The sequence below is a fragment of the Clinocottus analis genome, unplaced genomic scaffold, assembly GCF_023055335.1.
Source record: "Clinocottus analis isolate CAN_PGR_092001 unplaced genomic scaffold, fCliAna1.0.p SCAF_2, whole genome shotgun sequence".
NCBI lineage: Eukaryota > Metazoa > Chordata > Actinopteri > Perciformes > Cottidae > Clinocottus > Clinocottus analis.
In genome coordinates this window covers 1752700-1776303 of record NW_027175931.1, presented here as the reverse complement: position 1 = coordinate 1776303, position 23604 = coordinate 1752700, and the positions used below count along the sequence as shown (strand labels likewise).

Genomic DNA, 23604 nt, shown 5'->3' with positions numbered 1-23604 from the left:
AATAGTCCAATCTTGTTTCAATTCACGTATTCTTTTAATTTAACATTGCAAGCACATTGCAAGCATGGTTTTCTATTCAAGTGCTCTTGTTATTTACCAAAAGATAATTTGCCAATGTCAACCACCTGTAAGCCTATTGATGGGTTACTTTAAAGTAAATAATTCATTTAATATATGTGTGGACTTTGCATTTTACTCAGTTCTTAAAAATGTTGATGACAACAACAACCACAACAATGTACTTTGTACATATATTAGCTACAATTATATTTAGGCCATTGTAGTAAGTAGTTAAGTTATTATTTCTCTCCTGGAATGAAACGGGAAACGTTTTTTTTTCTTTGCCTTTTTTTCAAGTCAACAAAAAAAAAGTCGTTAATTTTTTTTTATTTTTTACTGTCCTCATTTTTATTTTTTGGTCCTAATTATTTTATTTTTTTGTCCTAATTTTATTTTGTTCTATTTTTGGTCCTCATTTGTTTTTGTGCGTCTCGAAAATGGGCTTGCACAGGTTCGAGTCCACAGAATCGCTCGCCGCACAACGCATGCGCAGTAGATGTGTCTCAAAAACCTCCAAGAAGAAGAAGAAGAAGAAGAAGAAGCTTCTCTCTTCCGGCTCTTTATTGTATCAGGTGAAAGTAGCTGACAGTCGGATGGAGAGCTCAGTGGAGCCGCAGAGAGACACGCGGACCCGCTGCGAGGTTTAAAGGAATTGTACCGGTGAAGTCCTGTGAAGCTAGCGTGTGTTAGCCAGCTAGCATGTAGCTCGGTCATGAAGCCATAGCAGCTAGCGACTGTTATCCACCTGGCATGTAGCTCGGTCATGAAGCGATAGCACCGATCGACACAGTAAGAGAGACTCGGGCTGCAGCTGGATTACTCGACACGAGCTTCAAGCCTCGACACGAAAGGACACGTCACGAGCTGTGTGACAGATTAACAGCAGATTACGAGGAGGACGCTTCTCGTTCCAGAGAAAATGAGCGACGAGCCAAACTGCTGGAGGCTGAACCCTCGAGTTCAGCTCCACGGATCAGGTTTGTGCTTTTTCATTGCTGTTCCCGGTGTCCGTGCTCGTTTTACGGGTTTAAGTCACACATGAGTCCGTTTTCAGGCCAATTATTGTAGTCAGCGAGACTTTTGGTGACACTGTTTCGGCGCGTTTTAGTGACGTCAGTCTGCAGCGGTGAAACTACAATGTTTTGAAGTAGGACTACAAAGGAATATAATTTTCATATACTTTGTTTGCGTCACGCAGACGACATTAACAACCCGATCCAAAGTATTACTTTGTTAACGAGGTGGGGATGTAATTTAAAGAAAAATATAAAAGTGAAACCAAGATATGAGTCACAGAGAGCACAAAGCTACTAAACTGTTTTATTGTTCAGTTTTAAACATCCTGAAATAAATTCAATATATTTGTATTGCCAAATGCACAGTTAACAGACATGTACTCTTAAGGTACAAAATACAAATAATATATCAAATAAGGCACAGAAATGTGAGAATAAGAGATAATAAGCCCCTCCCAATGGAAAACAACAATGTGCAGTTATTGCATGAGCAATTAATTAACCCTGTTAATCGACTGAGAAATTGCCCAGCCCTAGTGTTAATATCATCATTATCAATGTAAATATTAGTATCGTTGTATGAAGTGCAGTGTTTCTCCTACCACTGTATAAGGACGGCGACACTAATATCGTTGTGAGTTGCGCAAGCATAACCTGTTAACGGCGTAACGTGAACATCTACCCAAAATTATATGTTAATGATTTTATGTCTGTGTACTTTGCACTTTTGAATTCCTTGAATGTCTCCACTAATGAAAGCTGATATCAGTCTGAAGTCACCGTTGTCCATAATGTGCTCCCTGCAGATATCCAACAGCTGTTGGTGATCAATGCAGATGTGCCCCTTAAGTGCCTGTACTTGGACCAGGAGGACCCAAAGCCCTTCCACATAAAAGAGGAGCTGGATCACCTCCACATAAAAGAGGAGCCGGAGCCCCTCCACATAAAAGAGGAGCCGGAGGATCTCTGGACGGGTCTCAAGGGGCAGCAGCCTAATGTGCTGGAGAAGGCTGATATCACCAAGTTCCTATTTACTGCTGTTACTGTGAAGAGTGAAGATGAAAAACCTCAGACATCACAGCTTCATCCAAGCCACACGGAGGACAACAGAGAGGCAGAGCCTCTTGCCAGCATGTCAGCTACAAGAATAAAAACAGAAACTGATGGAGAGGACTGTGGGGCATCAAGACCAGCCAGGAACTTAAATCCACATTGTCATTCATATCAAAATGCTGATGATGAAAAGGCTTCAGATTCTTCTGAGACTGAAGTCAGTTATGGTGTTTGGCAAGAACCTTTGTCAGATTCAGAACCTGAAAGTGAAGACAGGGACAATGTTTGGAAGGAGACCAGAGCATCTGATTCTGCTGTACATACCCTGAAATATAAGAAGTCAGATTCTGGAGAGAAGCAAAAGAAAGAGTTTCTGCCAAGAGAGAATCACTTCAGTTGTGATGTTTGTGGAAAAAGATATGCACAACAGCAGAGTCTGAAGAGACATACGAGTGTCCACACTGAAGAGAAACCATTTTGTTGTGATGTTTGTGGGAAAAGATTTAAAGAACAGAGACATATGAAGGGACACATAAGAGTCCACACAGGAGAGAAACCATTTGGTTGTGATGTTTGTGGTAAAAGATTTAGACAACAGGGACATCTGAAGACGCACATGAGAGTCCACACCGGAGAGAAACCATTTAGTTGTGATGTTTGTGGAACAAGATTCACAATACAGGGAAATCTGAAACAACACATGAGAGTCCACACAGGAGAGAAACCATTTGGTTGTGATATTTGTGGGAAAGGATTTACACATCAGAAGAGTTTGAAGACACACATTAGAGGCCACACAGGAGATAAACCATTTGGTTGTGATATTTGTGGGAAAAGATATACACACCAGGGGAGTCTGAAGAAACATATGAGAAGCCACACTGGAGATAAACCATTTGGTTGTGATATTTGTGGTAAAAGATATACACAACAGGGGAGTCTGAAGCAACACATGAGAGGCCACAGAGGAGATAAACCATTTGGTTGTGATGTTTGTGGAAAAAGATTTACAGAAGAGAGACATATGAAGAGACACATACGAGTCCACACAGGAGAGAAACCATTTAGTTGTGATGTTTGTGGGAAAAGATTTACAGAACAGAGACATATGAAGAGACACATGAGAGGCCACACAGGAGATAAACCATTTGGTTGTGAAGTTTGTGGGAAAAGATTTACACAACAGGGAGATCTGACAAGACACATGAGAGTCCATACGAGAGTCCACTCAGGAGAGAAACCATTTGGTTGTGATGTTTGCGGGAAAAGATTTACAGAACAGAGACATATGAAGAGACACATGATAGTCCACACAGGTGATAAACCATTTGGTTGTGATGTTTGTGAGAAAAGATTTACACAACAGGGAGATCTGACAAGACACATGAAAATCCACACAGGAGAGAAACAAATCAGTTGTGATTTTTGTGGGAAAATATTTACACAACAGGGAAATCTGAAGCAACACATGAGAATCCACACAGAATAGAATTTGTTTCTTTGTGTCGGAAATATTAATGATGTAAATTGTTGTTCTCTTTTTCTTGTGTTTATTTTAAACATGTAAATTGTTATACATACTGTGCGGGTCTGTGATGGATGACTGTCGGAAGAAAAAATTATTCACGATTAATCAGTTACTGTTTCATTGTTATATTCAGACTTCTCATCTTACTGTCTCTGTTTCATCTCACACACAAACTCAGCATGTCTCCTGATAGCAAAGAGACGGGGAATCTGTATGTTTCTGTCTGAAAGAACGAGCAGTTTCTTTGTTATCATACGACCATTTCTCACAAACCACTGTGTGGGACGAGGGGAAAGGTTCCCGATTAGGCCGAAGACGTCGTGAGGGTTTCTGTTAGTGGTCATGATGAGAATTTAAGAGGTGGTTCTTTGAGAGATCTTTGAGCAGTCTTGGATATGCAATTTGTCTATCAGGTTGTATTTCTGACTCTGCTCCTTCCTTGCAACAAATCAATGTTCCTGTTTCAATGATTTTACTCCAAGGGGTCGAGTGAATTTTTCTAACAATGACACTAAACATAAACTACTACAAGGGAAAACTGTGGCGTTTTAATCCGGCCCGCTGCGTATTATAATTATTATATATAATTTTAATTAATGCTCGGTAGGTAGATTACATGCGAGTGGTCCGGCCTGTCTGTCAAAATTAAAATTTCATTGTGGCCCCTGAGCCAAAAAGTTTGCCCATAAAGTTATACTTTGAACCGGCTTATTCATGTCGTCTGTTTGATGCAACACTGTAAGAACACGGACGAAGTATTCATATTTAAGATAATCTGTTTTGTAGTCCATCTCCTGAACATAATGCGCCTGCTGTAGCATCATAACTACGGAGTTAGTGAAAGTGGATTCGGATCCTCTAAACACAGCAGTTGTCTTTTTTTCCAAGGAGAAGCGGTTAGGAACAGACGTTAGGAGGTAATGTTTGGACTATTTGACCGCAGCCTTTGGTTTCCTGTGTATTCCTTAAAAGCAACTGAAATTTGTCCAACTCTTTGTATTTTCATGAATTACGAATCCATACACTACTGTTTGTTTATTCTCACCTTGTTTTAAAAAGGCCACGATCACAGAGGATGAGCTCAGCAAGATGCAAATGCTGTAATAACCTGAGCACAGGCTGCAGTTGTTTAAAGAAGTCCATGTTGTCATGGAGGAACAAGAGCCCACACTGTTCATTACTGATTCGCAAGACACAAAATTAACTTTTTTCCAAGATTTTTGTAATAAACATAGCATCTTCATCGTGGAACAAAAAACGTCATGTGGAGGTTGAAACAGCTTCCACCTTCAGCATCATGAACGGACTGGTTTGATTTTCCCCTGAAAAGATTTGAAACTTGTAAAAAAGTGGAGATTCTGAGAAGGACGTCTCAACATTTTGCAAGATCGGAGTTCCTGTTGGATGTTGTGACCAAGAGAGTTTTGGGTCATAGATTCCTGATGATTTCATTTCTGGGAAGAGTGTATTATTTGGCACATATGAAAATATAAATAAGAGAAATTTGAGATTTTTATTTTAGTTTAGTTGTGTTTTTGAGCTTCAGAGAAGTTTCCTGAAACATAATTGTTGTGGCCATTTTTCTGATGAATAAAAATAATGAATTCTCCAGACAGGATTATTTTTTTCTCATAATTTATTAAACAAAACAAAACCAACAATTAATTAAAAGAACACAAGAACCCCTAATGCTGCTTCTGCTGCTATGGAAAGAAAAGAAAAAACATAGTACCTGCTGACATATAATGTTTTTATACACCAACCATAAAATGGATTTATTTCACCGGACGTCCAAACTTATTTGGTTATTTACAACCACTTTTTTTTGTTGATTAAACAGAAAACTTTTCAAAGTTTAAGCTAACCCAATATATCAACACATGTAACATGAATAGGACAATACTCCTTGTGAATATAGTAAGTAAGCTCTAAAATCAAATAAATAGCTCCTAAAAGAATTGATGAATATGAATTGCCTGGAGACTAATTTGACCAGCAATTAAATGGAGTTAATTAAAAAATAGGAGGAGCTTTGGCCCATCAGCAAAGAATTTCAGCTTCAAATGTTTCCCCAATGAGCTCTTTAGTCCCACTCGGTGTTTCAGACTCGGGACAGCAAACAGCCATGACGTTGTTGAGTGTTTAGCTCCAGTGACGGAGCTAAAAGCCGATTGGCAGATGCTGAGCTGAGTGAACGAGCTGGAGGTGTGAGCAGCCACAAGTGAAGGGAGTGGAGGAGCGGCGTAGTGTTGGTGAATTTAGGAAGGTTTAAAACCAGTTGCACAACAAAATCAATGTAAATTATCACCGTATCCACCCCAAGTTCCTCCTCAACCTTCATGAAATAGCTGAAGTACATTTTGTTCATTGACTTCCCAGAAATGTACAAGTCAGCACCAAATATAAAAAGCTGAACATTGGCCAACAAGATCTTTTCCACACAGAATATCATGACCGTGATAAGGGAAGCTCATACTAACATGTTGGAACTGAGTTGAATTCATGTTATTCATATATATGTATTATTGATTACAGGTAAAGATAGTTTAACAAAGATAATAAAAGGCTTCCTAAGAGACAATAGACACTAATTGGATCAAACAGTTAAACTAACTATCCTTCCTATCGCGCCTGTGTAGACTCATCTATCTCTTCAGACTTCCCTGTTCATAAAATCTTTCCTCACCAACATCCCTGACCAAATGGTTTCTCTCCTGTATGGACTCTCATGTGTGTCTTCAAATATCCCCGTCTTGTAAATCCATTCCCACAAACATCACAACTAAATGTTTTCTCTCCTGTATGGACTCTCATGTGTCTCTTTAGACTCCTCTGTTGTGTAAATACTTCCGAACAAACATCACAACTGAATGTTTTCTCTCCTGTATGGACTCTCATGTGCGTCTTCAAACTCCTCTGTTGTGTAAATCCTTTCCCACAAACTTCACAACTGATTGGTTTCTCTCCTGTATGTACTCTCGTGTGTCTCTTTAGATGTCCCTGTTCTGTAAATCTTTTCCCGCAAACATCACAACTGAATGGTTTCTCTCCGGTGTGGCCTCTCATGTGCAGCTTCAGATGTCCCTGTTGTGTAAATCTTTTCCTACAAACATCACAACTAAAAAGTTTCTCTCCTGTGTGGACTCTTTTGTGTCTCGTCAGATCTCCCTGTTGTGTAAATCTTTTCTCACAAACATCACAACTGAATAGTTTCTCTCCTGTGTGGACTCTCATGTGTCTCTTCTGATCTCCCTGTTGTGTAAATCGGTTCCCACAAACATCACAACTGAATGGTTTCTCTCCGGTGTGGACTATCACGTGTCTCTTCAGACGTCCCCGCTCTGTAAATCTTTTCCCACAAACATCACATTCAAATGGTTTCTCTCCAGTGTGGATTCTCATGTGTTTCTTCAGATTTCCTTGTACTGTAAATCTTTTCCCACAAACATCACAACTGAATGGTTTCTCTCTTGTGAGCACTCTTGGCTGTGATTCATTCTTTTGCTTCACTCTAAAAAATTTCTTTCTAACCAAACAGCTAGAAGACATTTTTCTTGTGTGTCTTTGCAGAAACCCCTTGTGGAAAAAACTTTTACTATACTTGAAAAAGCTGAAGGGTTTGTTGCCAGTGTTACATCTCACATGACCTACAAGGGCTTTCTTATATTTCAGGGTATGTACAGCAGAATCAGATGCTCTGGTCTTCTTCCAAACATTGTCCCTGTCTTCACTTTCAGGTTCTGAATCTGACAAAGGTTCTTGCCAAACACCATAACTGATTTTAGTCTCAGAAGATGCTGAAGCCTTTTCATCATCAGCATTTTGATATGAATGACAATGTGGATTTAAGTTCCTGGCTGGTCTTGATGCCCCACAGTCCTCTCCATCAGTTTCTGTTTTTATCGTTGTAGCCGACATGCTGGCAAGAGGCTCTGCCTCTCTGTTGTCCTCCGTGTGGCTTGGATGAAGCTGTGATGTCTGAGGTTTGTCATCTTCACTCTTCACAGTAACAGCAGTGAATAGGAACTTGGTGATATCAGCCTTCTCCAGCACATTAGGCTGCGCCCCCTCTCGACGGGTCCAGAGATCCTCCGGCTCCTCTTTTATGTGGAGCGGCTCTGGATCCTCTTTGATGTGGAGGGGCTCTGGCTCCTCTTTCATGTGGAGGGGCTCTGGATCCTCCTGGTCCAGGTACAGGCACTCACGGGGCACATCTGCATTATTCACCAACAGCTGTTGGATATCTGCAGGGAGCACATTATGGACAACAGTGACTTCAGACTGATATCAGCTTTCATTAGTAGAGGCATTCAAGGAATTTGCCTTCAGTGTTTCCCATACCGTTATATTTGGGGGACACCCTGCGCTGCCCCCCCAACGACACCCTCCGGCCCCCCTTGAAGGTTGAGTTAATTTTGTTGAATTTCATTTTCTCGAAAGTGCCAGATCACAACTAAAGTAATTTAAGGTTCCCTTTCCGAAAAAAAACGGCTTTTAAACTAAATTTTAAAAAAATAAAATAAAATAAAATATAGGGGATGCCACATAAACCAACCCCGAGATGCATTCAGCCTTCAAAAAGAGCACTAGCCCCTTTAACGACATCCGTCTATGCAACCAAAGATTTTTTTTCTACTTTTTCAATCATTGGACTAAAATTATGAATACATCGGTCTTGTTCTTTGGTAACAAGGATGCCCAGGTAGTTGACAGGTATATCATTAATAGAAGGTAGATCATTCATTTTTTATGGCAAATAGCTAATAACAGACAGAGATCTGAAACTTTTGAAAACAAATCAATAAGTGTTGATAAAGTGGCCTTAAATGACCCAAACGGAACAAGATACGACAGCAGAATGATCTGTTCCATGGGACAGCCAATTGTCATTGCGCTTTCCAAAAATTACAATATTTTATGAAGAAATTGGATTTTTGGAAAAATACAAAATTAGTTTTTAGCTACATAGCAAATAAAAACAAAACCTTGAGTTTTACATTGTTTCTTAATGCCCTGGCTTTTAAAGAGAAAAGAACAAAATGTATAAACAAACTACTAATATATACATATACTACCAATATATTTCCTTTATTTTGTAAATAAAAGGAAACAAAAGTTGCTTATGTGTTCTAGACTTTGTTCGGATTCGTTCACGTTCTTATAAATATATATTTATGTAGAAATGTGTGTGTAGCTGCATCCTTTGTCTAATGTCTGTGAAACACGTCGCTGCTTGATGTGATACGTGTTGTATAAATAAGCTTCATTATTATCAGCCACACATGATACGTCTTTAGATTAAACATGAGACTAATAGTCAACAGTTGGGCGTTAAGTATTACAACTACATAGAAAGCAAGAGTTTCTACAACATGTGGTGATTATTGTCCAATCTGAGAGCCAATCAGCTCTCTGATGTGGAGACAGCCAGGTGTCTCCCAGTCCACGCGAGTTAAAACGCCAATTGTATACGTGTTAAAACAGGAAGTCAGAAAACTGCCATTCCTTTGAAATAAAGCTGGTAAAAAAGGGAGGGAACAACAAAAAGCAGAGCCACGAATTTAAGAATTCAACGAATGAACGAATATCATTTAATCCAAAGAGTTCAGTGGGATTTCTCATTCTTGTTATCAGCTGTTTGTTTATACCATTTAAACGCCTGTTAATTCGTAACAATGAAAAAGCACAAACCTGATCCGTGGAGCTGAACTCGAGGGTTCAGCCTCCAGCAGTTTGGCTCGTCGCTCATTTTCTCTAAAAACGAGAAACGTCCTCCTCGTAATCTGCTGTTAATCTGTCACACAGCTCGTGACGTGTCGAGTAATCCAGCTGCAGCCCGAGTCTCTGTTGTCGATGTCGATCGCTGCTATCCGCTTACATAGCCGGGGCTACATGCTAGCTGGCTAACACTCGCTTAGCCGCTATCGCTACGTGACCGAGCTACATGAGCTACATGCTAGCTGGCTAACACTCGCTAGCTTCTCATGACTTTACGGGTCAATTCCTTTAAACCTCACAGCGGCTGTCAGCTGCCTTCACCTGATGCGATACAGAGCTGAAAGAGAGAAGCTTCTTCTTCTGCTTCTTCTGCTTCTTCTGCTTCTTCTTCTTCTTCTTCTTCTTCTGCTTCTTCTTCTGCTTCTTCTCCTTCTTCTTCTTCTTCTTCTTCTTCTTCTTCTTCTTCTTCTTCTTCGTCTTCGAGGTACATTGGCGGTTGGCAAACAACTGCTTGGTGCTTTACCGCCACCAACTAGTGTGGAGTGTAAAGAAGATAATACTGTTATTATTAATATTAATAATAACATGTATAAATATATACATATAACAATTCCACAAAACAAAATAATAATTAAAAAAAATATTTTATCAATTATATTTGTTATTCTAACATACAGAAATAGTACTTGATGACACTTACTTGAGTTATTTTGTAGAATATTACATATCTAACTGTACTTTTTCCTTGCCGAGGCTTACAATTACTCATATTTTCTTTATTTGTTGTTCTAAGACACTGAAATATATTTTAGACTCCTACGTCTGACTGCTGCTACAATAAAGATCGGTAGTTTTCTTAATTCAAAATTTCATTTTATTTTATTTTTTAATCTATTTGCACTTGCACTCCTTTACAATGTATGTTTCTGTATGTTTGCACATAGAAGAATTGACGTTAAAGCTGACTTTGGCTTTTGACTTTCACATCGTACTTGACAGCACTTACTTGAGTTCTTTTGCAGAATATTTGTGATTTTTCACTGTACTTTTTTCATTGTAGAGACTTCCAATTAGCCGTCTTCTTTCATGCTCATATTTCTGACAGTGTAAAATAACATGTTCTATTGTTTCCTATTGCCCACATTCGTCACACTTGCACACTATTGTTTCATGTTTTCTTTTTGTTAAACCCAGTGTGTCCAAATCGAAGTATTGACATCACTGTTGCAGCAAAGTCCTGTCCCATTTATATTTACACCTTATCAAGCTTTACAGTCTCTCACATTCAATAATTTATCAGGTGACGTCAGTGAGTCCTTGAAGGTTCAGGTTTTCACCAGCAGGGGTCAGCAGTCCGTAACTGTTCATGTCTGATGGACAGCAGCTCTTTCCTTTATTGTTGACCACGTGTGCATGACGTTCACCTCTGTTCCCGGATGTTGTTCCTCTGACTCATCTCCCGGTAGCCTACAACGATACTGAAGTTAGCTTAGCACGCTAGTCCCAGTTTAACGGAGAGGAAACGGGGTTTGTGACGGAGTTTGTGAGGAGAAAACGTTTCTGTCGTTGTGTGAAAATGTCTAAAGTCCAAACGCTGTTTGAAAGAGCGATAGCAGAGTACGAGGAGGAACTTTCTAGATCAATGGAGGAGAACCAGCGACAACGGAGACTACTGGACGCTGTTTCCAACCCGGAAGTCCGGACACAAAGAGCAGGTTGGTTCTGTTTGTTTCTTCATCACTTTGAACTGATGCAGCCAGTTCTGGAGAAAGTATTCACATCATGTACTGAGGTAGAGTTACAGGTACTTTACTGAAGTATTCACATCATGTATTGAGGTAGAGTTACAGGTACTGTACTGAAGTATTCACATCACGTATTGAGGTAGAGTTACAGGTACTGTTCTGAAGTATTCACATTATGTATTGAGGTAGAGTTACAGGTACTATACTGAAGTATTCACATGTACTAGGTAGAGTTACAGGTACTGTAGCTACTGAAGTATTTAAACACGGTCATACTTTTTACTACGATGCATCCAAAGGTACATATTGTTTTTTACTGAATTACACCTCAGTGGTACATATTGTACTTTTTACTCTACATGTTAGAGGTACATATTGTACTTTGACTGTCCAACACCTCAGATGTACACATTGTACCTTTACTTTACTACATCTCAGTGCTAACTATTGTTCTTTTTAATGTACGAATCTAAAAAGGTACATCCTGTACTTTTCCCTGAATTACACCTCAAAGCTACATATTATACTTTATACTGTACATCTTAGAGCTATAAATTGCACTTTTTACTGTACGTCTTAGAGGTACATATTGTACTTTAACTGTGCCACAGCTCAGACGTTATACTGTATGTCTTGGTTACATATTGTACTTTTACTTAACTACATCTCAGAGGTACATATTGGACTTTTATTGTACTACATCTCAGGGGTATGCATTGTACTTTTTACTGTACATCTTAGCAGTACATAATGTACTTTTTACTGTACTAATTCAAAGAGGTACATGTTGTACTTTTCAGATGACAGTTTTTCTTTCTCTTTCTGTGTTCTTGTCATTTCAAATCATGACTTATTGATTTCCCTTCAGAGTTTCTTCAGCCTCTCCTTCTAAACCTTGTTCTCACACTCCACTGGTCTCAGCTTGCTCTCGGATTTGTGTTTAAACTGTAAACATGAACTCAGATTTAGTTTTGGTTGCACAGATCTTCTGCTCTCCAGCTTACGGGTGCGTTTGTTTCACCGGAACGTCCCTGATGGGATCACTGGTTCATCCTCTTCTGCAGTTCAAGGCTTTATTATGTTGCTTTCTTTTCAAATTAAAGGACAATTAATAACAGCAGCAGCATCTTTTTTATGAGGGTTCATGCTTCTCTTATTCACAACCAATTCACGGTATTTTCAGTGATAGACCTCTTGAATGATAGAGTTTAATATGAAACCATGAAACATGAATGTATTTTATCATTGTCCAACAGACGTCCAGCAGCTGTTGGTGGTTAAAGAAGAGGTTCCCTCTGAGCACCAGGACTGGAGCTCAGGTCTTGACCATGAGAACCCAGAGCCCCCACACATAAAAGAGGACCAGGAGTTCCCAGAGCCCCCACGCATTAAAGAGGAACATGAGGACACAGAGCCCCTGCACATTAAAGAGGAACAGGAGGACCCACAGCCCCTGCACATTAAAGAGGAACAGGAGGACTCTGAGCTTCTGCATATTAAAGAGGAACAGGAGGACCATGAGCCCCCTCACATTAAAGAGGAACAGGAGGACCCAGAGACCCCGCACATTGAAGAGGACCCAGAAGGACATCCAGGACCAGAGACTGTGGACTCGTCTGAACCTGAGACTGATGACAGTAGAGATTGGGAGGAGACTCAGGAACCTCAGTCTGATTTAAACCCTCTGCAAAACAATGAAGTGCCTGGAAGTGATGGGAAGCCATTTAAATGCTCGGTTTGTGACAAAACATTTAGATTTCGTAGTGTTCTAAAAACTCACATGATTGGCCACACAGGAGAGAACCCATTGAGTTGTTTAGTTTGTGGGAAAGAGTTTCGATTAAAGAGGCACCTCAACACTCACATTAGTACTCACGCAGGAGAGAAACCATTTAGTTGTTTAGTTTGTGGGAAAGAATTTCCAAACACAAATATGTTGAAACGTCACTCAACTTGCCACACAGGAGAGAAACCATTTGGTTGTTCAGTTTGTGGTAAAACATTTTCACAAAAGGGAAACCTGAAGACTCACATGACTAGCCACACAGGAGAAAAACCATTTAGTTGCTCAGTTTGTGGTAAAACATTTAGACAGAAGCAAAGTATGAAATGTCATTTTATTGTCCACACAGGAGAAACAAATTAGTCGAGTTCAGCTCAGATGAAGCTTCACATCGATTTACATTCTTTGGTGTGTGTTTCTCCGATATTGTTTTCATGTGTTATGTATCGCCATGTATGTATGAATTATAAGAGATACAAAGTTTTATATTGTCAAATTATGTACTTTATGCAGCACCATGGTTTGAGCTGAATTATCAGAGGTGATGAAACTGAGGGAAAGATTTAACTTTCTTTCTCTTCAGCAACGTTTTCTCTCTAGTTTAAACTCATTACTACCTTGATTTAGTTTGACTGTAGAAACTGCATTTTTGTTCCATTACTAAAGAATTATCCCTATCCTCCTTTCTTCTTCATCATCCTCTATTGATCTCATCTCTTTGAGGTTTAGGGATTCTGTCCTTTGATTTAGGACGTGATTATTTTACCTTTTCGTTGACCAAACTTTCTTTCTTTGAATCACGACTATTGTAACAGCTGTTTAAGTATTATGTTCTAATTGCTTTCATGGTGACTCAAAAACTGTTGAAAAGTTCAGCCAAAGTTTCCACCAAAATTATTTCAGTTCAATGTTGTTACATATTTGTCGCAGTGATTGTAGTTAAGCTGCAGCAGCCTGTTCTTATTTTGACCTTAAATCTGTGTGTTCATGATTAATAGAAGTTACATTTATATTTAGGATGTGAAATGTGAATGAATTGCCTTCAATAAGGAAATGTATTGTTCACTGATATGATTTCCACCGTTACGTCCAGCCTATCCTGTTATCTGAGTTTTCTTATTATAATTAAATGAAATAAACACATATTAAGTACTTTAGGTTGTGATATAAATCATTTGGATTCATATAGATGATGAATGGCTTGTGTTTAGTGTAACTTGCAAATAATTTGGAAGTGTGTGTGTGTGTGTGTGTGTGTGTGTGTGTGTCTGTGTGTGTGTGTGTGTGTGTGTGTGTGTGTGTGCGTGCAACGCTCGTTAGCTAAGGCTCGCTCCATGGAGAAGTGTTGACTCTTTTCTCTCTGCTAGTTACCGAGCGGTACCACGGGGAATGTTACTGAGCACCACTGAAAGTGAACAACAACTACACAACAGGTTAGGCCTCTACACAGCACAACATGGCTTTTGTTTTCTGAGCTACATCTCAGGGCAGACTTGCAACAGCTGGTATGAAGTTGGATATCTGATTGCCTTAAGACCTTATGCTATCCTCCACACTAGGCATTTAAACATATCACACACACACACTTGTGTGAACACCTGTTTGCAGCAACATATATAAAGTTGTACACATTTCAAACTTCAAAGCAAAAGAGCAGGTGTTTGTTATGGGAACCATCTCTATCCTGCTTCATGTGGCGTCCCCCCACGTGAACCAGACTAAATAAAGCTCATCTTCTCACTTTCCCCCTAAATACACGTTTATTTGATCATCAAAGTAAGGGTTTTTTTCTAGTCTCAACTAATAAATACGGTACTATTGTCTGTTTATTTTGTGTTGCAATGTCATATCTGGTGATGGTGTTGATCAGCTGTATAAAGCAGCTTCAGGTAGAGACACTGTGTTTCTTCTCTCAGGACCCGATTCACTGTGAACTCCATGTTCTGGATTCCTGAGTTATTAGAAAAGCAAGTTACACAACAGACCTCCAGGTGACAAAAAGCCCGTTTGGGGACTTTTGGAGATGTGAAGTCTTGCGTCTTTCCTGTTGTCAGAGGCCCCGGCTAGTCAGTAACTAGGGGAGGCCGCGAGTAACAACGACACGAGCCACTAAAGAGTGTGTCCAAGAAGCCCAGGCGGTCGTGAAGAAAGAAGGACCGGAATCAATAAGTTATAACAACAATATTTAATAAAGAGACGATGAATTGGACAGATACAACACTTGATCAAGTTTCTCTAAATCTGGGCCGAAACCACAGACTGTCAACAGTTAGCTGTCGCCTCAACGTGCAGCGAACAAGAGACTGAAAACAAGCTCTGTGCCTGTTTTCATACAACTGGTTGTCTTGGCTTAAGGCCTCCATCGCGGCAGGAGGATATAAATGAATTCATGAAAAGCTGGCGGAAAGGGCTCCTCCTCCTCCGCTACGTAGCCAAGATGGCGCCCGTTTAGGGTGAGTACTGTCCGTTGTTTTTACACTGCATTTTTTGACTGTTTGTAGAGCGCCATCCGGGTACTTTCAGTGAATTCTGCTGGTTTTGTCAGTGTGGTGCCCTAAGCACTGAAAGTCAGTGCTCAAGGTGTTCAAGTGTCCGGTAGTAGACACAGCCTATTAAAAAAGTTGACTTTCAATACAAATACCCACAACTCTTTTGGCTTGACTTTGAGTGAGCGGGTCACTATGAGCCTGAGCAGCAGAGGAGTCTCATCTCTGTATCTTCATCACCTCGTGGACACGTTTCACAATATATGTTGTAATAGAATAATGTATATCTAGGTTTTTACAATGTACCTAAACAAATGGCTGAAGATGTTTATTTAAATGACATTTTTGAATCCTGGATGAGTTTGATCTCCAGGAAGAGCCTTCATGAGACTACAGATAGCTCCTGTCAGCTGTAATACTCACGAAGACAAGTTGTACTAAAAATATACGTAAACAAGCACATCCATCATATTTAATAATGCAGTTAATCTCACACCACTTCAAAACATTTTGGGGATTTCAGCAAACACAGAACAACATGGAGCAAGCACACAAACACAAAGATGGATGAAATGAATGAATGAGACTCGTGTTTGTTTTACCCACTCCCTTTATTCATTTTTTGGTCTTTTTGATGCTCATAACATAATCATTGTACGACAGCATGTCTCTGTATAATTACATCTACAGTTTAAAATGACAATCTTCATTAACTTCAATCTGATAATCACCTTTTTAATCTTCAAATCAGTATTTTCCTTCATTTGCATCTGAAACCTGACAAACTTATTTCAGCTTCACGTCACAGAAACACAGAGATTGTGTTTCTGCATCAACTAGGTGTCATTCAGGCTGTGTGCATTTAAAGTACAACACATGATGTTTATTTTAATGAAAAGAACCCACAGCACCAGGAAGTACTGCAGTAAAACCCTCTCACCCATTATCACCCCACACACAGGTAGAACTCTACATGTTCACCTGCAAAAATACCCTTTAATCAATTATAATATAATCATATAATTAATTAGAAACCCATTAAATTCATTCTTTCATGTCCAGGTCATTGGTCAAAAGGGGGCGGGGTCTTCTCCTAGTTGCTCCAGGCCATAGTGATGAGTGCTGGATTTCCATCTGCAGCTTTAGATCCAGAAGATCTGCGCTTCCTCTTACTGGGGCAGACCTGAAACACAGAGAGGACGGTGAGAAGGCCACCTGACCATTATAGTACAGGTACACGTTGATTTAAACTGAATAAACCGGTTGAAATATTACGAATCCCAACCAAAGAAGAAGACATACCGGAGCACAGGGCTTGGAGCCCTTAGTGATGCACAGCTCCAGTTTGCAGTGGAGGTAGATCTCAGATTTCTTCGCGGAGAACTCAAACATGTTGAAAGAGAAGACGGTGGAGGTTCCCTTCCCGTTTCCCTCCATCTTCACCGTGCCGTCAGCTTTGTTCGGGCATCTGCTCAGAAACAGGAAAACAAGACGATGAGTTCCTCTGCAGACGACTCTCACAGCAGCTGACGAAGAGTTTCTTGCTCTCACCCGTCCTTGACGAGGTGGTATTTCACGGTGCTGCTAGCTTTCGCCTCGTTGGTGGCCCAGCAGGAGTCGGTCACCACGGAGACCATGCCCCCGTCCAGCCCCGTGGTCTTCAGCTCCACCCAGATCTGCTGGTTCAGCTTGACGGCCGTGGTCTTGGTGATGAGGCGCGTGCGGCCGGCGTCGGCATAGGCGTTCATCATCAGAGTGTATTTCCAGTCCCCAGACACAATCTCCTTTACCACAGAGCTGCAGACACACACACACACACACACACACACACACACACACACACACACACACACACACACACACACACACACACACGTCAGCTGTGTCAAACTACAACAAGCTGCACATGAACATACAGGTGAAGCTCCGCCTCCTCCACACACACCTGTCTTTGATCTTGAAGGACACACTCGTGATGTCGGGCTTCTTGTAGAGGCAGGAGAAGTCGATGTTGACTTGGTCGTGGCGGGTGATGACGCCGGCCTTGGAGGCGTCCCTCGTCACGATGGCGTTCTTGTAGAGGATCTGGGTGTCGGTCGTCTAGAGGAGACAGCAACACAAGTCATTGTCACTCCCTGACACCAGTGTGTTTCACTTGTGTTGAGACAACAGACCGGAGGACAGAACCCACCGACACTTTGGTCCCGCAGGCTTTGCTGCTGTTGAAGCTGAAGGTCACCATGTGGGTGTCCTTGTCCATGAGGCCTTTGCAGGTGGGGTCTTTGAGGTGGAGGACGGTGTAGTCGATGCCTTTCTCCTGCAGCAGACATCCGGCCAGAGAAACCGTGGCAGAGTCCTTCTTGCAGACCGCCGGCTCGCCTGAACACCCGACAGCACATCACGTCAAACACATCCAAACTGCACTGTGTGTAGCACTGTACCTAAGCAGAGTGGTAGCAGCAGTGTGTGTAGCCGCAGTTTGTGTAGCAGCAGTGTGTGTACCTAAAGTGTCGGTGTAATTGGAGGTGAACAAGGCCCGACAGAAGCAATGTCTTTCACCGAGCTTCTCGCCGCAGAACTCGTGTTCGCTGCAGTGATGCTGCAGACAGGAAGCCTTAGGGACAGCTACACACACACACACACACACACACACACACACACACACACACACACACGTGTTCCTTTCCAGATAAAGAGTAGATATAAAACATGTGATAATGCTTAACGAGGAGAAAGTGAAGGAGGGTCTTACGGCAGTTGACCTTTGACCTCCAGTCGCCCAGACTGATGTTGGCCTTCAGTCTGTAGGACTCGGCGTAGGCCTCTATGAACTGGCACTTGAGACCGTCCACCGCCGGGTATTTGCACAAAGTGTTTTTGCAGGCGTCCACGAAGGGCTGAGGGTCAGTGACCTTGTGACCAGCAGTGAAGGGAGCTTGCTTCAGGAGATTACAGCTGGTCCATGCAGAGAGGAAGGGGCGGGTCTTATTAGTGTTCACCTTCCACCGCGGTCACATGACAGCGTCGCGGCACATGGGAATGTACGGTGAAGGGAGCGCTCGGTGTTTTGCTGGGTCACTTCTTACCGTTCGGTGGAGCTCTTGCAGTCGATCGTACTGTCGGCGGCGTCCTTGTGCAGAGTCGCGCAGCTAGGGGGCGACAAACGGCACATTGCATTGGAACCGAGACGACGCAAATAAACAATGAATATCAGTCAGCGCATCAAGGTGAGACCAAGTCGTACTCAGTCACAAGGGTCTTCATAGCAGCAGCGGTGGTTTTCTGTTTTTTGTCACTGGGGTTTCCACACAGACCCTGTACACCCACCGGGCTTCCTGGGAGATGTCAGGAGACAATCAGATGCAAATCAATGGCCGTTGACCCTCATGAGCAGGGCTTTTATTCTGAAACTCAGTCCAGAGAGGATGTAGGGTTCTGTACCTGACACGTGTGCGGTGTTGCCATCAAAAAAGACCGTGACCTTGGAGGTCAACAGCTCTGCAGTGACTCCGGTCTTGTCCTTGGAGAGCTTCACCCCATGAACCTCTTGCTTGGTAGTGACGTCCAGAGTTTTGCCTTCGACCTGCAGCAGAGAGGAGACGTGAAGGAAACATCTCACATCTCACATCTCACAGCATCTCGCAGGAGGAGCGAAACAGCTGTACACAAATACTGAAGTATTCCTGCAAAGCTTCACTGGAGTATTTCTATTTGATGCTGCTTGATACTTCTACCCCGCTCCATCTATAGAAAGTTTAACACAAAGTAGCTCTTGGCTTGTACTGATCCTCAAAGAATCAAAGGACCCCATGAAGACTCTGCTCAGATGGATTAGCTCACCACAACTGTTCCACCTTGTCCCAGAAGAAACTTCTTATTTGACTGAACGATCAGCACGTGGTCCAGGTGAGACACATCTGTACGGCGTCGCTCCAGGAAACCCGCACGGATCTCAAAATCAGATCCTATTAGAGGCTTCAGCAGAGTGTATCCACAGCGATCCGGGATGGAGGCGAGGCTGCCGTGGAAATCGATGACGGAGGATCCGCTCACAGTGCACACAGGGGTGAGTATCTGACACCTGATGGAGACGCAAAGAGACCATGTTTAGTGTCCGCTCGTGTCTGCAGGCCGACTCCAAAGACTCAGAGAGCTTCTATCCAATGAAGATGGAGCCTCCACTTCATTTGAGGAGTTTAAATCCTGACATGAAATTAAAAAGATTTAACACGTAAGATCAGTTTATTAAAACCCTTCTCTATGAGAACAACTCTAATATAATGAATAGCTATGTTTATTGGGTTGCATTGTGGGAAATGTAGGATCCGGGGAAAGCCAGAATATCTCTGCTGCTTTGACCTTCATCTCATCCGTAAAGTATTCGGTCCACTTCATTTAAAATCAGTCAGTCTAACTTTTATTAAAGATGTATTCCACGTATAAAAGAGGACATATTTACTTGCTGTTGAGGCAAACCTCTGGGGCTTTACATGCGACTGAAGAGAGGACTGCAGCCTGGCTGCAGAGCTGAGTGGTGCAGGTGGCAGCATCCAGTAACTTACTGGCACCGTATGCTAAAGACCCACCACCTGTGAGGTGATGAAAGGTTCATGAAATTAGTTTGATATCAACTTCAACAGATGGAAATAACAGCAATTATTAGACTTCACATGAGTCCCAGTCCACCTGATGTTCCTACCTGAGAGTCTGCATGAACTTAGGTCCATGAAACCTACGTTTTTCAATGTCTGAGTAGTAAATGTCTTTGTTTCCATTGAGACGCCATCGACCGTTGCCTTCAGGGTCTAGAAAAAGTGTTGGACATAAATCAAGGTTAAAACATTCCAGTGCTTTGAAACCTCCTCTTCTTGTGTTTGTGTTGAGCTTTAGGACGTTTCAGTGGGACCGTGAGAGCAGTGGTGACCTCAGCATCACATGACCAGAAGTTAACCTTTAACCTCCCAGACTGGTGGAATCTGAGAGGGGGCGGGGCTTCTGCCCCTGCATAATTATTACACATCAACAGTTTGTGCCTCCAATATTTTACAATTAGATTCAATACGTATTTTCTATAAATTACCCCGAAATGTTTTAAAACCCCAAATGACTCATGAAAAGTTTCCACCCAGAATCCACTGCAACAACAAAGACACAAGTCCTTCTGGTTCAACACAAAGTATTTACACGTGCACACAGGAACTCGATCCATGCATTTATGTAACAACGGAGCACAACATTTACAAGTTTGCACTAAGGGAATGTGTGAAATCTGACAGCCGTCTTTGTTTCTGACGAGCAAAAAGAAACAAATGTGTTCTTTGTTTCTCTGCAGGTGAAAAGTTTGAACTCCATCTGGTTGGAAGAGACTCGACTGGAACTAAAGCACGAGAGCAACCGACCGGCTGAGGTCACACCCGGAGGTCGGCCCTGTTCACTTGTCATAGAGCGGGTCGGCTCAAGGTCATAACAAAGTCACTCTTCACATGTACTTACAGCAGGAACTTGAGTAGTGTAACTGAAAGTCTGCAAAGCTGTTTGCTTGCCAAACGAGTGCAATTGTATATAATACTGAAAGCACAAAACAGACAAGAGACAGAATATTATGAAATGAGTCCAAAATATTTTAGAAATGTCACGTTTTACAAAAAACATCAATGTAAAAAACATAGAACTGATGAGGACTTACTTTAGTGGAAGAACCACTTTTGATTTGGAAGTTATTATAGCACGTTGATGTGGTTTTTATGTTGTTCAGAGCTTGATGAATATTTGATCCAGGCCTTCTACCGGATCTAATCATGTTCGCGTACACGTTGTCCGCTTTGTCTCCGCTCTCCAGGGACAGACAGTCCTTTGCCTTTTCAGTTTCCGTGTTTTTGAAACAAATTTTAAAAAGTGATTCTGAACTGAACTTCACCTGTAAAAAAGAAATAAAAAACACACAGAACATTCATGAAGTAACAACAATATTCATCTTTTAAAAGACAGACTTTGACTCAACATCAGCATCATTTCATCTCTTTCGTGACATATATCGCAACATTTGAATTGTTTATAGTGTTTTTTTATTTCTCAAAAACAAACTCCGTTTAAACCAAAAATAATATCAGAACATTTTTCTTATTTTGGTGAGAATCTTTCTGTCCCACGTTTCCTCGTACATGTTTTTTTTAACCTGTGAGCTGCGTTGGACAGAAGGACGTGACGTTCACAGAGAGCTGGCTGGTCATTTGGGGATTTGTGGGTAATATTTAATGAGAGAACAAATCTGAAAGGTCAGCGATGACGACCAGGAGACTGAGACTGAGCTGCAGGTGAGCTGCTGTTCTTTACTACAACTTTGAGGTACTTGTATTGTAGTATCGTCACTTACTTTATAGTAATACTCCACTACTGGCAAATGTTGTACTTTTACTGTTTGTATTTCAAGTGGACGACTCAGATTAATAGCCAGAATATAATCTAGTTTATTTTACTCACTTCCGCCCAGGTGTATGATTTTCCATAAATGTAGAGGGGACAGCTGCGGATGTCCACATTTCCACCAGCAGAGGTCAGTGTTGTTGCAGAGTCCACCTGGGTGGCAGCAGCTGCAGGTGAAGCAAAAGAACAGAAACACAGCAATGAAGACTCACTTCTGACTGAATTCTGGCTGTAAAAGATGAAACAACTTAATAACAATCTATATTTTTCTTTCAGTGTCTGGATCCATCATTTAATTCATAGACGTAAGTAGTTAAAGTTGAAGCCTTTATGAACAACTGAATCTATGGAATGAATCGTCCCAACGAGACTCACTGATGTTGATTAAATGCACTTTATTCATTTGTATTAATTTCATGGACGAGTGTTTTAAAAGTAGCAATTAAGTGAAAATCTGTGTCCAAGGCAGACGTTAAAAATAAAATGTCACTTTTTTTACTCATTAAAAGCCTTTAAAACAAAACGGTTGTATTCTAAAGTAAAGCTGGACCCTTTGAACGGCTGCTCACCTGCAAGAAGCAGCAGCAGCAGAGCAGCTGGTGTCATGATGAGACGCTGCAGGAGGCTGTGGAGAGCTGGGAGAGGAACAGGTGGTGTTTACCGAGAGGAACAGGTGGTGTTTACCGAGAGGAACAGGTGGTGTCTACCGAGAGGAACAGGTGGTGTTTACCGAGAGGAACAGGTGGTGTTCACCGAGAGGAACAGGTGGTGTTCACCGAGAGGAACAGGTGGTGTTCACCGAGAGGAACAGGTGGTGTTTAGTGAGAGGAACAGGTGGTGTTTAGTGAGAGGAACAGGTGGTGTTTACCGAGAGGAACAGGTGGTGTTTACCGAGAGGAACAGGTGGTGTTTACCGAGGTGGTGTTTACCGAGAGGAACAGGTGGTGTTTACCGAGGTGGTGTTTACCGAGAGGAACAGGTGGTGTTTACCGAGAGGAACAGGTGGTGGTTAGGGAGAGGAACAGGTGGTGTTTACCGAGAGGAACAGGTGGTGTTTACCGAGAGGAACAGGTGGTGTTTAGTGAGAGGAACAGGTGGTGTTTAGTGAGAGGAACAGGTGGTGTTTACCGAGAGGAACAGGTGGTGTTTACCGAGAGGAACAGGTGGTGGTTAGGGAGAGGAACAGGTGGTGTTTACCGAGAGGAACAGGTGGTGTTTACCGAGAGGAACAGGTGGTGTTTACCGAGAGGAACAGGTGGTGTCTAGTGAGAGGAACGACTGCAGACACATGAACCCCGGCAGAGAGAAAGCGTCTTACCGTCTGGAGGTCTGGATGAGCAGCAGGGAGATGGAGCTCTGCAGGTGGAGGTCTGGATGAGCAGCAGGGAGATGGAGCTCTGCAGGTGGAGGTCTGGTCTCTCCTCTCGGCCCGATGTGCCAGCTGTGTGTCTCCATCTCTTTTTATGCAGGTGCTGCTCATCACGCCCACAAAGAAAGACGCAAGACTTCACATCTCCAAAAGTCCCCAAACAGGCTTTTTGTCACCTGGAGGTCTGTTGTGTAACTTGCTTTTCTAATAACTCAGGAATCCAGAACATGGAGTTCACAGTGAATCGGGTCCTGAGAGAAGAAACACAGTGTCTCTACCTGAAGCTGCTTTATACAGCTGATCAACACCATCACCAGATATGACTCTGATTCTTTCATATGAAGTTATGGAGGAAGAAAAAGGAGGAAGAGGAGGAAGAAGAAGAGCAGGAGGAGGTTTTCATTGTCATTATTTGATATCTCA

The 23604-nt window shown here is 41.9% G+C and overlaps 3 protein-coding genes and 1 pseudogene across 3 annotated transcripts; 2 read left to right on the top strand and 2 right to left on the bottom strand.

Moving 5' to 3' along the window:
* The first annotated feature begins 602 nt into the window (after positions 1-602).
* Positions 603-4161, top strand: LOC137790428 (zinc finger protein ZFP2-like). The gene is made up of 2 exons (XM_068584665.1): positions 603-1037; positions 1883-4161. Exons 1-2 carry the CDS (start codon positions 980-982, stop codon positions 3616-3618), a joined length of 1794 nt encoding a protein of 597 aa, XP_068440766.1. The 5' UTR covers positions 603-979; the 3' UTR covers positions 3619-4161.
* Positions 4162-5303: 1142 nt separating this feature from the next.
* Positions 5304-9794, bottom strand: LOC137790429 (gastrula zinc finger protein XlCGF57.1-like; annotated as a pseudogene).
* A 1021-nt stretch (positions 9795-10815) lies between these two features.
* On the top strand, positions 10816-14060 carry LOC137790433 (zinc finger protein 177-like). Its single transcript, XM_068584670.1, has 2 exons — positions 10816-11090; positions 12377-14060. Exons 1-2 carry the CDS (start codon positions 10952-10954, stop codon positions 13264-13266), a joined length of 1029 nt encoding a protein of 342 aa, XP_068440771.1. The 5' UTR covers positions 10816-10951; the 3' UTR covers positions 13267-14060.
* Positions 14061-16019: 1959 nt separating this feature from the next.
* Positions 16020-20102, bottom strand: LOC137791049 (pancreatic secretory granule membrane major glycoprotein GP2-like). The gene is made up of 12 exons (XM_068585754.1): positions 20089-20102; positions 19230-19470; positions 18831-18972; positions 18634-18724; positions 18476-18538; positions 18142-18344; positions 17892-18014; positions 17581-17768; positions 17335-17489; positions 16941-17186; positions 16692-16857; positions 16020-16572 (listed from the first exon to the last, which is right to left on the bottom strand). Exons 1-12 carry the CDS (start codon positions 20100-20102, stop codon positions 16483-16485), a joined length of 1722 nt encoding a protein of 573 aa, XP_068441855.1. The 3' UTR covers positions 16020-16482.
* Between the last annotated feature and the right edge of the window lie 3502 nt (positions 20103-23604).